The sequence below is a fragment of the Myxine glutinosa genome, chromosome 1, assembly GCF_964187855.1.
Source record: "Myxine glutinosa chromosome 1, kmMyxGlut1.1, whole genome shotgun sequence".
Lineage (NCBI taxonomy): Eukaryota > Metazoa > Chordata > Myxini > Myxiniformes > Myxinidae > Myxine > Myxine glutinosa.
In genome coordinates this window covers 86,574,646-86,589,107 of record NC_136261.1, presented here as the reverse complement: position 1 = coordinate 86,589,107, position 14,462 = coordinate 86,574,646, and the positions used below count along the sequence as shown (strand labels likewise).

At 47.3% G+C, this 14,462-nt stretch overlaps 1 protein-coding gene across 4 annotated transcripts in view; it reads right to left on the bottom strand.

Moving 5' to 3' along the window:
* GTF2F1 (general transcription factor IIF subunit 1) overlaps window positions 1-212 on the bottom strand; it is a 38,273-nt gene extending 38,061 nt beyond the window's left edge. For 2 of the 4 annotated variants that reach the window (XM_068114523.2, XM_078774383.1), the window contains exon 1: window positions 145-212. In XM_068114523.2, coding sequence (XP_067970624.2) covers window positions 145-156 — 12 coding nt within the window. In that variant the 5' untranslated portion in view covers window positions 157-212. Of the gene's footprint in view, window positions 1-135 lie in introns of all 4 variants that reach the window. The other 2 variants (XM_068114517.2, XM_068114530.2) reach the window with 1 other exon arrangement.
* Window positions 213-14,462: the final 14,250 nt, after the last annotated feature.

Sequence of the window (14,462 nt, the reverse complement as noted above, 5' to 3'; positions counted from 1 at the left end):
GAATCTACACCATTTATAATCGATCAAAAACTCTAGGTATATTAAAATGCATTTAGAACTCTTGCGAACCCGATGTTTCACAAGATACGACGACATCCATTCCACACAACATGTCAAAAGCCCAACATTACAGACCGTCTTTACCGGGTCAGCCATGATCCCAGCGCCAGATCAGATTGTTCCGGTTTGTTCGTTTGGTTTTCCTGCTCGTCTTTTAACTCGCTAATTAATTATTAACATACCATAAAATGTACTTACAGTATGCACTTTTAGTTTTAGTTAAATAATTTCAGTTTTACAATTAGTTACTGCAGAAAAGGTAGAGCATATTTAGAAGGAGAAATTACCAGCTTAGCTAGTAAAGACGTTAAACCACGATCATTCAATAAAACGCGCGAAAAGGCTTTATATGGGAACATTCTATACTAGCGGGGTCACCCGTGGGAATCCCACGGGCATGGATGTGTGTGACATTTCGACATATTGAGTTATATGCTGCACATTCATTTTTACAAAATGGTTACTGGCAAGTCATCAGATCCAGAAATGGTGTGAATTTAGTTATTTCACATAATATGTGACCCCTCACTCCTCTCCACCTGACACTCTCCTGTCTCCACCTGACACTCTCCTGTCTCCACCTGACACTCTCCTCTCTCCACCTAGCACTCCTCTCCTCTCCAAACCCTCACATCCCTCTCCTTTCCAATCCCTCACCTCTCCAATCCCTCACACTCCTCTCCTCTGCAATCCTTCACACGCCTCTCCAATCGCGCCTCACACTCCTCTCCAATCGCGCCTCACACTCCTCTCCAATCGCGCCTCACACTCCTCTCCAATCGTGCCTCACACTCCTCTCCAATCGTGCCTCACACTCCCCTCCAATCACTCCTCTCCAATCGTGCCTCACACTCCTCTCCAATCACGCCTCACACTCCTCTCCAATCGTGCCTCACACTCCTCTCCAATCGCGCCTCACACTCCTCTCCAATCGCGCCTCACTCGCCTCTCCAATCGGCTTTCCCCGTCTCGTTTCTCTCCTTTTTCTCCCGTCTCGTTCTTTTTCTTGCTCCAAATCGGCCCGTCGGAATCGGAAATCGGCCCGTCTCGCCCGTCAGAATCGGAAATCGGCCCGTCTTGCTTTTGTGCTTGTGCGTAAATAAATTGTGTTCATGACACCATTTCTGGTGTTGGGCTAGCGGCTAGGGTGCCGGCTTAGGATCCTGGGTTCGAATCTCGGTCGATCGCCGAATTAATGCCAGGGGGGTTGACTCAGCCTGTCATCCTTCCGAGGTCGGCTAATTGAGTACCAGTTCACTGGTAATTCCCTGTTTGTCGTTGAAGGCGGCAAAAAGGGTTGGCGTCAGGAAGGGCATCCGGCCGTAAAACATTGCTTCAAAAAGGGGACAAAAAAACAACAACTACCACGGTCCCCGAAAAGGCCAACCCCCGCTTTGCGGGGAAAAATGGCCTCTAAACGGTGGTTTTTACACCATTTCTGGATCTGATGACTTGCCAGTAACCATTTTGTAAAAATGAATGTGCAGCATCTAACTCAATATGTCGAAATGTCACACACATCCATGCCCGTGGGATTCCCACGGGTGACCCCGCAAGTTTGCATTGACGTTCGTCGATGGACTCGTTCGCCCGTCTCATTCGTTTTCTTGCTGCATCCTGTTCAAGTCTGCGTTCTTCAAGTTTCCACGCAGCGCATGAATTGTCACGATCCTCAAGAGGAATTTGTCTCGTAATCATCAAATGATAAATGGCAAGTAAATTATATTGTGGAAAATTAAAGATTTCAAATAAACCTATTTAAAGTGTATTCGCACATAACTAATTTTAAAAAACGAAGAAATATCTCTCGGTAATTTCCTGAAACATATTTTACTTCCGGCTAATAATGTTGAATTAAATAAAAACGAAGAAATATATGTCGGCATCATTGTTGACGTTTTTGTGACGACTGTCATCAAACGAAAAAGTAATATATCTTAACGGAAAAGCAAAAGCGAATTTTTAATATATATCGACACGTTGCCGTCGGTGTCATGTTGGGCGGTGTATGATACACCATGACGCGATTTTTAAAAATATATCTCTGCATTTTCCCGCGTGTGTGGAATGTTCTCAATTATTGCTGACACCGAGTCCAAAACCATCGATAAAAATGAAATCATATGGTGAGTTAGATTGGAGATAAAGGCGTGAGAGAGACTCAATGGCCTTGAAGTTGAAGTTACAGGCGTTTGAGAATTCATTTCGTTCTATAAACGGCAACTTTCATTGGATTTCCTTCCCGTTTTTTTTCAACCGAGTCGAAAACTATGTTAGCGACTGTGAAAAATGAAATGATATATCGAATTTTTAATATGTATCGACACGTTGCCGTCGGTGTCATGTTAGGCGGTGTATGATACACCATGACGCGATTTTAAAAAATATATCTGCATTTTCCCGCGTGTGTGGAATGTTCTCAATTATTGCTGACACCGACTCTAAAACCATCGATAAAAATGAAATCATATGGTGAGTTAGATTGGAGATAAAGGCGTGAGAGAGACTCAATGGCCTTGAAGTTACAGGCATTTGAGAATTCATTTCGTTCTATAAACGGCAACTTTCATCGGATTTTCTTCTCGTTTTTTTTCAACCGAGTCTAAAACTATGTTAGCGACTGTGAAAAATGAAATGATATATCGAATTTAAAATAGATATCGACACATTGCCGTCGGTGTCATGTTGGGCGGTGTATGATACACCATGACGCGATTTTAAAAAATATATCTCTGCATTTTCCCGCGTGTGTGGAATGTTTGTGGAAAATTAAAGATTTCAAATAAACCTATTTAAAGTGTATGCGCACATAACTAATAAAAAAAACGAAGAAATATCTCTCGGTAATTTCCTGAAACATATTTTACTTCCGGCTAATATGTTGAATGAAATAAAAACGAAGAAATATATGTCGGCATCATTGTTGACGTTTTTGTGACGACTGTCATCAAACGAAATAGTAATATATCATAACGGAAAAGCAAAAGCGAATTTTTAATATATATCGACACATTGCCGGCGGTGTCATGTTGGGCGGTGTATGATACACCATGACGCGATTTTAAAAAATATATCTCTGCATTTTCCCGCGTGCGTGGATTGTTCTCAATTATTGCTGACACCGAGTCTAAAAGTAAAACCATCGATAAAAATGAAATCATATGGTGAGTTAGATTGGAGATAAAGGCGTGAGAGAGACTCAATGGCCTTGAAGTTACAGGCCTTTGAGAATTCATTTCGTTCTATAAACGGCAACTTTCATCGGATTTTCTTCCCGTTTTTTTTCAACCGAGTCTAAAACTATGTTAGCGACTGTGAAAAATGAAATGATTTATCGAATTTGATTTGAAATAAAACTGGGGGAGAGCAAGACACCACGGGCCTACAAAACAGGACTCAAAGCTATGCGAGTTAATAAAATGGTGGATATTTGTTTATAGCCACTCCCAGAATGGGTGGAGCTATGGGTGGAGCTACTCTGCAAACCGAGTAAGCCACACCCCGGACAGACACCCAACAGATAGACAGACAGACAGACAGAATCATCTACGGCTATTATAATATAGATATTGTGGCGGACACGAAGCTCACTGGCGTGATGGCATCATTGTGCGCACCAAGTGGGCGGCGGCCACGCCCAAGGGGTAGGCGTGGCCGCGGGATATACACCGGGTGCGCAGCCCGGAGCGCTCTAGTGCTACAGTGGAGCTCTTGAAATAAAGACTCTTTAAACCTACCGCGTTGTCCGCTTCCTCCTTGCTAAGCAAGTAGCGCGTAGCACCGCGCTTCATTGGTGACCCTCCGACGTTCTGGTCAGCCGTCGCTGACCACCCGAACCCGACACAGCAATGGCAACCAACGCGGTCCAAATCAAACTCCCCGAGTTCTGGGAGGCTCAAGCCGAGGTTTGGTTCCTGCAGGCAGAAGCCCAGTTCCGACTTCGAGGCATCACGGTGGACGAGACCATGTACTGCCACGTGGTCGGCTCCCTCGGGCCCGGCATGGCCGCTCGCGTCGTGTCAGTCCTGAGGAACCCACCGGCCGACGGCAGGTACGAGGCGATCAAGCGTCTCCTCCTCGCCACGTTCGGCCTCACGGTGGACCCACGGGCCGACCGCCTCCTGGACCTCCCCGAGCTCGGTGACACGCGACCGTCGCTCTGCATGGACCATATGCTGTCGTTGATGGGCGACGAAACCCCGAACGCTCTATTCCGGGCGTTATTTCGACGCCAGCTGCAGGCACGAGTCCGCCTCGCGTTGGCCGGTTCTGTGACGATGGAACCCCGAGCTCTCGCTGCCGAGGCCGACAGCTTCTTCGCGGTTTTGGACACGCAGGCGAGTTTTGGCGCGGCCGTCGCGCATCCCGAGGCTGACCCTGATGCTGATGCACCACACCTCGTGGATCTCGAGGCTGATGCATGCTGCGTGGCCGCCGCCACGCCACGCCCACCACCACCGCGAAGACCGCGGCCTCCGCATTCGCCGCAAACCTGGTGCCATTTCCATGCTAGGTTTGGCCACAAGGCGAGGAATTGTTGCCCGCCGTGCTCCTTCGGCAAGTCGGGAAACTACAAAGCCGGCGCTCGGTAGCGGCCCTGAGCGTCGGCCATTCCGGCAGCCTTATTTTTTATAACGGACACCTTGTCCGGGCGCCGTTTCCTATGCGACACGGGGGCACAGGTGAGCGTTATCCCTGCCTCTACGTCCGACAAGCGAACCGCGGGCAGGGGCCCCGTGTTGCTTGCCGCGAACGGAACACCCATACGCACATTCGGGAAGCGCTGCCTCTCCCTGCGGTTCGGAAGGCAACGCTTCACGTGGACGTTCGTAACCGCTAGTGTCCCCATGGAACTGCTCGGTGCGGACTTCCTCTATGCACACGGGTTGTTGGTAGATGTGAAGAACAGACGCCTTGTCCAGGCTGAAACGTTCAGCTCTCTTGCTTGCATGCTGAGCAGCTTGTTGAGCGGCTCACTGAGCGGCTCACCGAGCGGCTCGTCAAACGGCTTGCTGAGCGGTTCGGTCCCGGCTAGGTTAGTTTGTACGCTTCCGGCAGCGGACGAATTCACCCGCCTCCTCACCAGCTTCCCGGCCCTTACGCGGCCCACCTTCTCGGCAGGGGCCATCAAGCATGGGGTGGAACACCACATCCCCACCGCCGGGCCGCCGGGCCACCGGTCTACGCCCGGGCACGCCGCCTCGAGCCGACGAAGCTCGCGTTAGCTAAAGCGGAGTTCGCTACGCTGGAGCGGCTCGGCATCATGCGGCGCTCCGAGAGTGCTTGGGCGTCGCCGTTCCACATCGTGCCCAAGCCCGGCGGGGGATGGCGACCGTGCGGGGACTACCGGCGCCTCAACGACGCCACCACTCCCGACCGCTACCCCGTCCCCCACATCCAGGACTTCTCCGCCCGGTTGACGGGCATGTCCTTCTTTTCGAAGGTGGACCTCATACGCAGCTACCATCAGGTCCCGTCAGGCCGGAGGACATCCCGAAGACGGCGGTCATCACGCCTTTCGGCCTTTTCAAATTTCTTCGGATGCCCTTCGATTTGAAAAATGCGGCTCAGGCGTTCCAGTGACTAATGGACAGCGTCTTGCGCGACTTGGATTTCGTCAACGTGTACCTGGACGACATCCTCGTCGCCAGCGCGTCCCGCGAAGAGCACCTACACCATCTCCGCACACTTTTCGAACGTCTGGGCCAGCATGGCCTCATCGTGAACCCCGGCAAGTGCCGGTTCAGCGTCGCCGACATCGACTTTTTGGGGCGCCGCGTCACCAGGCACGGGGCCGTCCCCCTACCGGCCAAGGTGGAGGCGGTGAAGGGGTTTCCGCGCCCCCGCACGATCAAGGGGCTCCAGGAGTTCCTGGGCATGGTAAACTTTTACCATCGGTTCCTGCCCCGCATCGCCCAGCTCCTGCGCCCCTTGCACGAGGCCCTCCGAGGGAAGCCGTGCAAAGGTGACATTACCTGGACCGAACAGATGGACGCGGCGTTCGCGGGCGCAAAGCTCGCCTTGGCTAACGCCACCATGCTCGCGCACCCGGTGCCCGATGCACCGATCGCCCTCACCACCGACGCCTCGGACTACGCGGTGGGCGCGGTGCACAAGCAATGGGTGCGTGGTGCCTGGCAACCGCTGGCGTTCTTCAGCCGGCAGCTTCGCCTGCCCGAACGCCGTTATAGCACCTTCGACCTCGAGTTGCTCGGGCTTCACCTGGCGGTCAGGCACTTCCGCCATCTGCTCGAGGGCCGTGCGTTCACGGCCTTCGTCGACCACAAGCCATTGGTCTTCGCGATGGGCAAGGTCGCCGAGCCGTGGTCGGCCCGGCAGCAGCGTCACCTCTCGGCCGTGTCCGAATATACGACGGACATCCGGCACGTCGCGGGTAAAGACAACCCGGTGGCGGATTGCCTTTCCCAGTCCGTCGCCCACGCAGTCCACCTTGGCATCGACCATGCCCGGATGGCGGCGGACCAGGCCGCCGACCCCGGCGTCCAGGCCTTGCGGACCGCCGTCACGGCCTCCGCGTCACCGAGGTGCCGTTCGACGGCGCGGGCACGGCCCTCTTGTGCGACGTCTCCCTCGGGCGGCCTCGCCCCATCGTGCCCGCGGGCTGGCAGCGCCAGGTTTTTGACGCCATCCACGGCCTGTCCCACCCGGGCACGAAGGCCTCCCAGAGGTTGGTCGCCGACAAGTTTGTCTGGCATGGCCTCCGGAAGGCCGTCCGCGGCTGGACCAGGACGTGCCTCGCGTGCCAGCGCGCAAAGGTGCACCGGCACACCAAGGCCCCATTGGCCCCGTTTACAGTGCCAGAACATAGGTTCGACCACGTGCACGTGGACCTGGTGGGACCTCTGCCCCCCTCGCGGGGTTTCACCCATGTCCTGACAATGGTGGACCGCACCATCCGGTGGCCGGAGGCCGTGCCTTTGGCAGCGATGAAGGCGGCGGACGTCGCGCAGGCGTTCATCGCCACCTGGGTCGCCCGGTTCGGCGCCCCCTCGGACATCTCATCCGACCGCGGCCCCCAGTTCACCTCGGAGCTCTGGGGGGCGGTCGCGCGGGGGCTCGGGGTCCAGCTGCACCGAACCACGGCCTACCACCCCCAGGCCAACGGACTGTGTGAGCGGTTCGACCGCTCGTTGAAGGCCGCACTCCGGGCCACCCTCCGCGACGGCGGCTGGGTCGACAGGCTCCCCTGGGTCCTGCTGGGCCTCCGGACGGCGCCCAAGGACGACCTGCACGCATCCGCGGCAGAGTTGGTCTTCGGACAACCGTTGCGGGTGCCGGGCGAGTTCCTCCCCGACCCCACGGCACCATGGTCTGCGGCGCAGGAGCGCTCCGCGCTGCAGGAGACAGCCCGGCGGTTCGCCCCGGTGCCGACGGCGCACCACGGGCACCCGCCTACGCACTTCGCCCCGGAGCTTCGCACCGCGGAGTACGTCTTCGTCCGGCACGACGCCCACCGGACACCACTGTTTTATTAGTTTATTTTTATTATAAAATTTTATTATAAAATTACCATTTTATTAACTCGCATAGCTTTGAGGCCTGTTTTGTAGGCCCGTGGTGTCTTGCTCTCTCTCCCAGTTTTATTTCAAATCAAATTCGATATATCATTTCATTTTTCACAGTCGCTAACATAGTTTTAGACTCGGTTGAAAAAAAACGGGAAGAAAATCCGATGAAAGTTGCCGTTTATAGAACGAAATGAATTTTTAAAGGCCTGTAACTTCAAGGCCATTGTGTCTCTCTCACGCCTTTATCTCCAATCTAACTCACCATCTGATTTCATTTTTAGCGATGGTTTTAGACTCGGTGTCAGCAATAATTGAGAACATTCCACACACGCGGGAAAATGCAGAGATATATTTTTTAAAATCGCGTCATGATGTATCATACACCGCCCAACATGACACCGACGGCAACGTGTCGACATATATTAAAATTTCGCTTTTGCTTTTCCGTTAAGATATATTACTTTTTCGTTTGATGACAGTCGTCACAAAAACGTCAACAATGATGCCGACATATATTTCTTCGTTTTTATTTCATTCAACATTATTATCCGGAAGTAAAATATGTTTCAGGAAATTACCGAGAGATATTTCTTGGTTTTTTAAAATTAGTTATGTGCGCATACACTTTAAATAGGTTTATTTGAAATCTTTAATTTTCCACAGTATAATTTACTTGCCATTTATCATTTGATGATTACGAGACACTTCCTCTTGAGGATCGTGACAATTCATGCGCTGCGTGGAAACTTCTATTTCCAAAATGAATGAGACGATCGATGAAGAACGCAGACTTGAACAGGATGTAGCAAGAAAACGAATGAGACAGGCGAACGAGTCCATCGACGAACGTCAATGCAAACTTGAACATGATGGAGCAAGAAAAAGAACGAGACGGGAGAAAAACGAGAGAAACGAGATGGGGAAAAGCTGATTGGAGAGGCGAGTGAGGAGCGATTGGAGAGGAGAGTGAGGAGCGATTGGAGAGGAGAGTGAGGAGCGATTGGAGGGGAGTGTGAGGAGCGATTGGAGAGGAGTGTGAGGCGCGATTGGAGAGGAGTGTGAGGCACGATTGGAGAGGAGTGTGAGGCGCGAATGGAGAGGAGTGTGAGGCGCGATTGGAGGGGAGTGTGAGGCGCGATTGGAGAGGAGTGTGAGGGATTGGAGAGGAGTGTGAGGGATTGGAGAGGTGAGTTATGGGGGGGTGAGGGATTGGAGAGGAGAGGAATGTGAGGGATTGGAGAGGAGTGTGAGGCACGATTGGAGAGGAGTGTGAGGGATTGGAGAGGAGTGTGAGGGATTGGAGAGGTGAGGGATTGGAGAGGAGAGGAATGTGAGGGATTGGAGAGGAGTGTGAGGCACGATTGGAGAGGAGTGTGAGGTGCGATTGGAGAGGAGTGTGAGGCGCGATTGGAGAGGAGTGTGAGGCGCGATTGGAGAAGAGTGTGAGGCGCGATTGGAGAGGAGTGTGAGGGATTGGAGAGGAGTGTGAGGGATTGGAAAGGTGAGGGATTGGAGAGGAGAGGAGTGTGAGGGATTGGAGAGGAGTGTGAGGGATTGGAGAGGAGTGTCAGGGATTGGAGCGGTGAGGGATTGGAGAGGAGAGGAATGTGAGGGATTGGAGAGGAGAGGAGTGCTAGGTGGAGAGAGGAGAGTGTCAGGTGGAGAGAGGAGAGTGTCAAGTGGAGATAGGAGAGTGTCAGGTGGAGAGAGGAAAGTGTCAGGTGGAGAGAGGAGAGTGTCAGGTGGAGAGGAGTGAGGGTCACATATTATGTGAAATAAATAAATTGTGTTCATTACACCATTTCTGGATCTGATGACTTGCCAGTAACCATTTTGTAAAAATGAATGTGCAGCATCTAACTCAATATGTCGAAATGTCACACACGTCCATGCCCGTGGGATTCCCACGGGTGGCTGTCACACACGTCCATGCCTGTGGGATTCCCACGGGTGACCCCACTAGTAAGATATAATAAGATATAATAATATATATATATATATTGTTGCGGATTTGAGAATCCTGTGTTTGTAAATATCACCCTCTGTAAATAATAGTAATTCTTGTAAATACCTCCGTTTTGTGTTGTCGTGGAGGTGTGTAGGGACTCAAGACGCCAATGGTCGGAAACAGGTTTTACAAAAGGTCATGACTTTATTAACTGGTTGTTCACTTTCATTCCAATACCAAATAACTACCGTTTAACTCAATGGACCAGGTCACTCTATCCGCATGGTCCTTCTTGTTCGGCCGATGTTCCTCCGCCATTCCCGTCCTCATTCCTCCCGTCGGGCAGAGGTTCTGATGACAAGTCTCCTGACTCATAGTTTGCTCTGGTTTATATGGGCCTTGTCACGCTAATCCCTTCTCCGCAAATGCCCCGAGGTCATGCATGCTCGCCCCCCTGCTGGGGAGGTCAATAGTGAAGGCTTGGGAATGTGTGTTAGCCCGGGGCCGTGCTAAAGCTACACAACAGGACTCCCAGCTTCGACAGGGCGAGATGCATTCCTGACATTCTTACGACCACCTGCTCGTACCTTGGTTCGTTACCAGTTCCAACCAATGAGTTACACTGAGTTACACTTCCACAATTCCCTCATCTTTTTGTTTTTGTTTATATTAACCATTAATCTAAACATCAATATAAGTAAACAATCAATCACTACAAGTAAACATCAATACAAGTACTCAATCAATCACTACAAGTAAACATCAATACTAGTACTCAATCAATCACTACAAGTAAACATCAATACTAGTACTCAATCAAGCACTACAAGTAAACATCAATACAATTTCCTTAGGCATACACCGTCATCCTGCAAGAATCTGATCACAAAACATTTCGTTGGTCATTGACTCCTTCCATATTGTTAATTCAATCTATTTCATTTGCATCACAAATATCTTTGGAAAACAACACTTCACCATCACCAAGATACAACAATTTTGCTTCACCATTTTCAAGTTTTTAAAGCATCTGCAACATCTGGCAAAAACGTTTCCCTCCAAACAAATGTTGATTCTTTGTTTGAAAGGAAGGGCTGATCACTTGTGTTTGAATTCAGGTATGAAACATTTTCTTCTGTCTTTATAAACACCTGCACTACTTCGTGTAGGATTTCGCTGTTGTGGTAACGGTGCGGAGTCATAGACTGACCCTGCTCTCCATGTAGCATTCTTGCCACTCTTGCTGTGAACCATAATGATTCCTTCAACAAGGCCTTCGCCCAGTTGTAGTCGACTTGCCTCCTCCCTCATTATGAGTGGGCAGCAAGTGTTGGTGTAATGTTGATTGGCCAGCAAGATGTGGAACAGGGATGCCGGATGCATCCACAATGATGTTGGGACCATGGTGTTCAGGTCATTCATGGTCCATACCAGGAGCAACCAGCAGAATCGTGCACAGCTGTTGTGACAAGGGCACAGCCGTTTTTTGCAGCTACATGCTGGTTCCCCGGACGTTGGTGAAGTAATAACATATGTCCCCGCATTTCACAGAGGTTGCAGGTAAAATGTCGTTGTCCTGCAACTTCTGATGTGATGAATGTTCGAAGCCTTCGAACAAGAGTAAGTGATCGCCTTTCTTTCATATGTTGCAGTGTGATCCAGGCAAATGGTCACATAAATTTCCTTGGTGAAGGTAAGCATCCATCTCCAAGTTACACGGGAGAATGTCTTCATCATTCTTTGAGAGAGAGGGTGTATGCCACGATTAACTTCATTTTTTAGCCACAAATTTTCTTTCTCGAACTTCTTCCCAATTCCGTTAGCACCCCCTTCAAATGTGATCTCATCTTATCCTTATGCTCAGTCACATCTGAATCTGCTTTCCACACACACTGAATCAGATAGGGTACATCTTACCATGAAATCAGCATAATTATGTATATCTTCCGACAGTTTCACATTCAACAATTTGTTGTTTTCCCTTACAACATTCAAAAAGTTATTTTCATTTATATGCGTCACACAAGTAATATTCAATCAGGTATGTATTTTTCTACTAAACTAAGAATAGCATCCACAATTGCTTTCAGGTTAATATAGTTCAAAATTAACTCGTGCAGGTATTTTAGCACTACTCTAAGAAAATAAATTGTATATGATTACAATCACAAACAGGAATATCTAATTCCCACCAAAAATTTTCCCAAACCAACAAATTAAGCATAATGTATTATTACCATAATTCCTCCCCACTTTTCCTTTTCCCTTTTTTTTTTTTTTTTTTTTTTTTTAACAGTGTGTCACTCGTGGTGATATGAGTTCACTGATCTTGTAATTGACACAACTCATAACATTGTCGTTATGCCATTATCTTAATTCTACTGTATTCATTTGCAACATCACTTGATTTAATCTTTTAATCTCAGTATTTATGTCGCCATAAAAGTCTTCCTCTTGTGGTTCCACATTTCTTTCCTCATTTGTCACTTCATGCGTTATCATCGTGTTGTTGGTTACCTTATTCAAACACACCGTCACTAAGGCTTTCAAGCAAGCCACCACAAACACAATTGCCAATATAACTACTAAACCAACAAACAAGTCTGCTACTCCTTGTATATATTCATACCTATGACATAATTATATGTCGATGACATTCAACATTATATACCAAACTAACAAGCTTCCTAAAAGGTAAATAAAGAAAATCCCTTAATATGTAACATAAATCAGATTATTTGTCTTACCCTGATCCCCCTATCTCCCGGGGTTGAACTCAATCCCCTGATCATGAGTGTAGTTGTGATACATTTTTTCACTCATGTTGTATTAATATCAGCAGGTAATTGTATGTCATGTAGGCAAATAAATGTCACTATCCCAAGTAGGAATATCACATGTTGAAAATGTAATGTTTATCAATGCAAGGGGTGTTAAAATGTAATTCAAATGACTGTAAATCACGACTATCATTTATCTGCCACTGAATGTTCTGCTGGGCTGCTAAGTGCAGCCTCATTTTCTGTGGGATCGTCCACCTTAGCCCCATGTGCTTGCTTGCAATGAGAGGCATGAATCCAACTTTCTATTTTGGGTCCATTTTTTTTTTTCTATTCTTATCAATCTCCTATGGTTTATCATTTCGTTCCAAGATACCGCAACCAAAGGTTTTAACCAAAGCTCTACCAAACTATTTCCAATGTGAACAAAAAATGCCAGTGAAACAATGATTCGAAGAATTAACTTCAAGGGGTCAATAAATTTATTCTATAACCAGATCTAATTTTCCCATCCAATAGTTTGCCTTGCCACATGTCATATTATAACACTTTAATAAACCTTCGAAAAATGTTTCCCATCTCAACAAATTTCCTTTTTTACAAATAGCCATGTGTAACTTACGTATTTAACTACAATTTCCTCTCAATTTGTTTGGCCTAACTGGCCGCAAAAGTGGCTGCCAGCATGCAGTACCGTTTTTTATCTACCAAGGAAGTGCTCGTCCACACAAGACCTCTACCAAAATGTTGTTTGTAAAAACAAATCTGGGATTTCCGATTACATGGATGCACTCTCAGGACATTTTCAGGCTGCTGTTAACAATCCACTATGATAAATTAATTCCTTTACCCACAATCAAATAATTAGTACAAATTGAGGATATTATCCCTCTGACATTCATTTATAGATTCATTATGTTGGATCTAATATATATATATTTTTTTTTCCCAATAATTTCGCACTGCTGTAAGGAAGAACAATAGCTCTCATAAGTCTTAGTAATATCGTACTTAATTTACCCAGCATCGAAGAATTTATTTACTATCCATTCTCATCTGTTAACCAGTGACTTTGTTTGAACTCCAGAACTCAAAACTCACAATAGTTCAAACCAGCAAAATTTCCTTTACTATTTTCCCATATCATCTATGCCTTATACACATCCATACATACAGCCCAATTTATATTCTGATAAAATTCAAGTTTATATATATATAAAATCCGTGAGCAGAGTACTCTGGGAAGTCAGTGTAAGACCTCTCCAAAATTTGGCTAATTTTGTACTCCCACATTTTTTATGAAGCTCATATCCATAAATAGCTTTGATTCTCATATAAATTCTATCACAATGGAACCCCAAGATTACTTCCAATTTTTACTATTAATGAATTAGTGCTCATAACTCAGCAAATCAAATCTTTATTCTCCATCTCCCTTGACAAAAGTGATAATTTTCATAATCAAATTATATTTCTATTTTTATTTTACGAATTCTCTCGATATGCGATCCCATCCCCATGGAACTATCTATTTTCAGACAAGGCACACTGTCGGTGTCAACAATCTTGTAAGATTGATACACAAAAACAAAAACACTGACACACAAAATACCCACACACACATGCATTATGCGTATTTGTTTGCGTTGGAACCCTTATTTACAGATCCGGATGGGTGTCAACTTTATTTCAATTTCTCAAAATTTGTCCTTCAATTTTATAAGCGCTAATACACAAATGGACCAAAAAGTTTATTCTTAGAAAATCCCTATGACGTCACATTGACATTACCCTTTCAGTTCCCACAATAATTTATCCAAATTTGACTACACACCCATTTGCATGTCAGTCGACCACTGACCTATCAATCATGCGGAACACTAGTCCGAAATTCCCACTTGATCATCATGTGACTCTTGTCACTTGGTTTCAAAAATTTGCAAAGCAATTGTTCCAACTTTGTAAATTTAAAATTTTGTGCCCAACATAAAAGATCCAATTTCGGCATTTGATCAATTAATTACTAATTTGCTTACAAGCAAAAGAAAAAATGAATAATTCTTGCTCCGAAAACCTTTTCAGACACAAGAATCATCGACAGTTATTCATGTTTGTCCAGTAATCTAATCTGTTGAGGCCAATCGT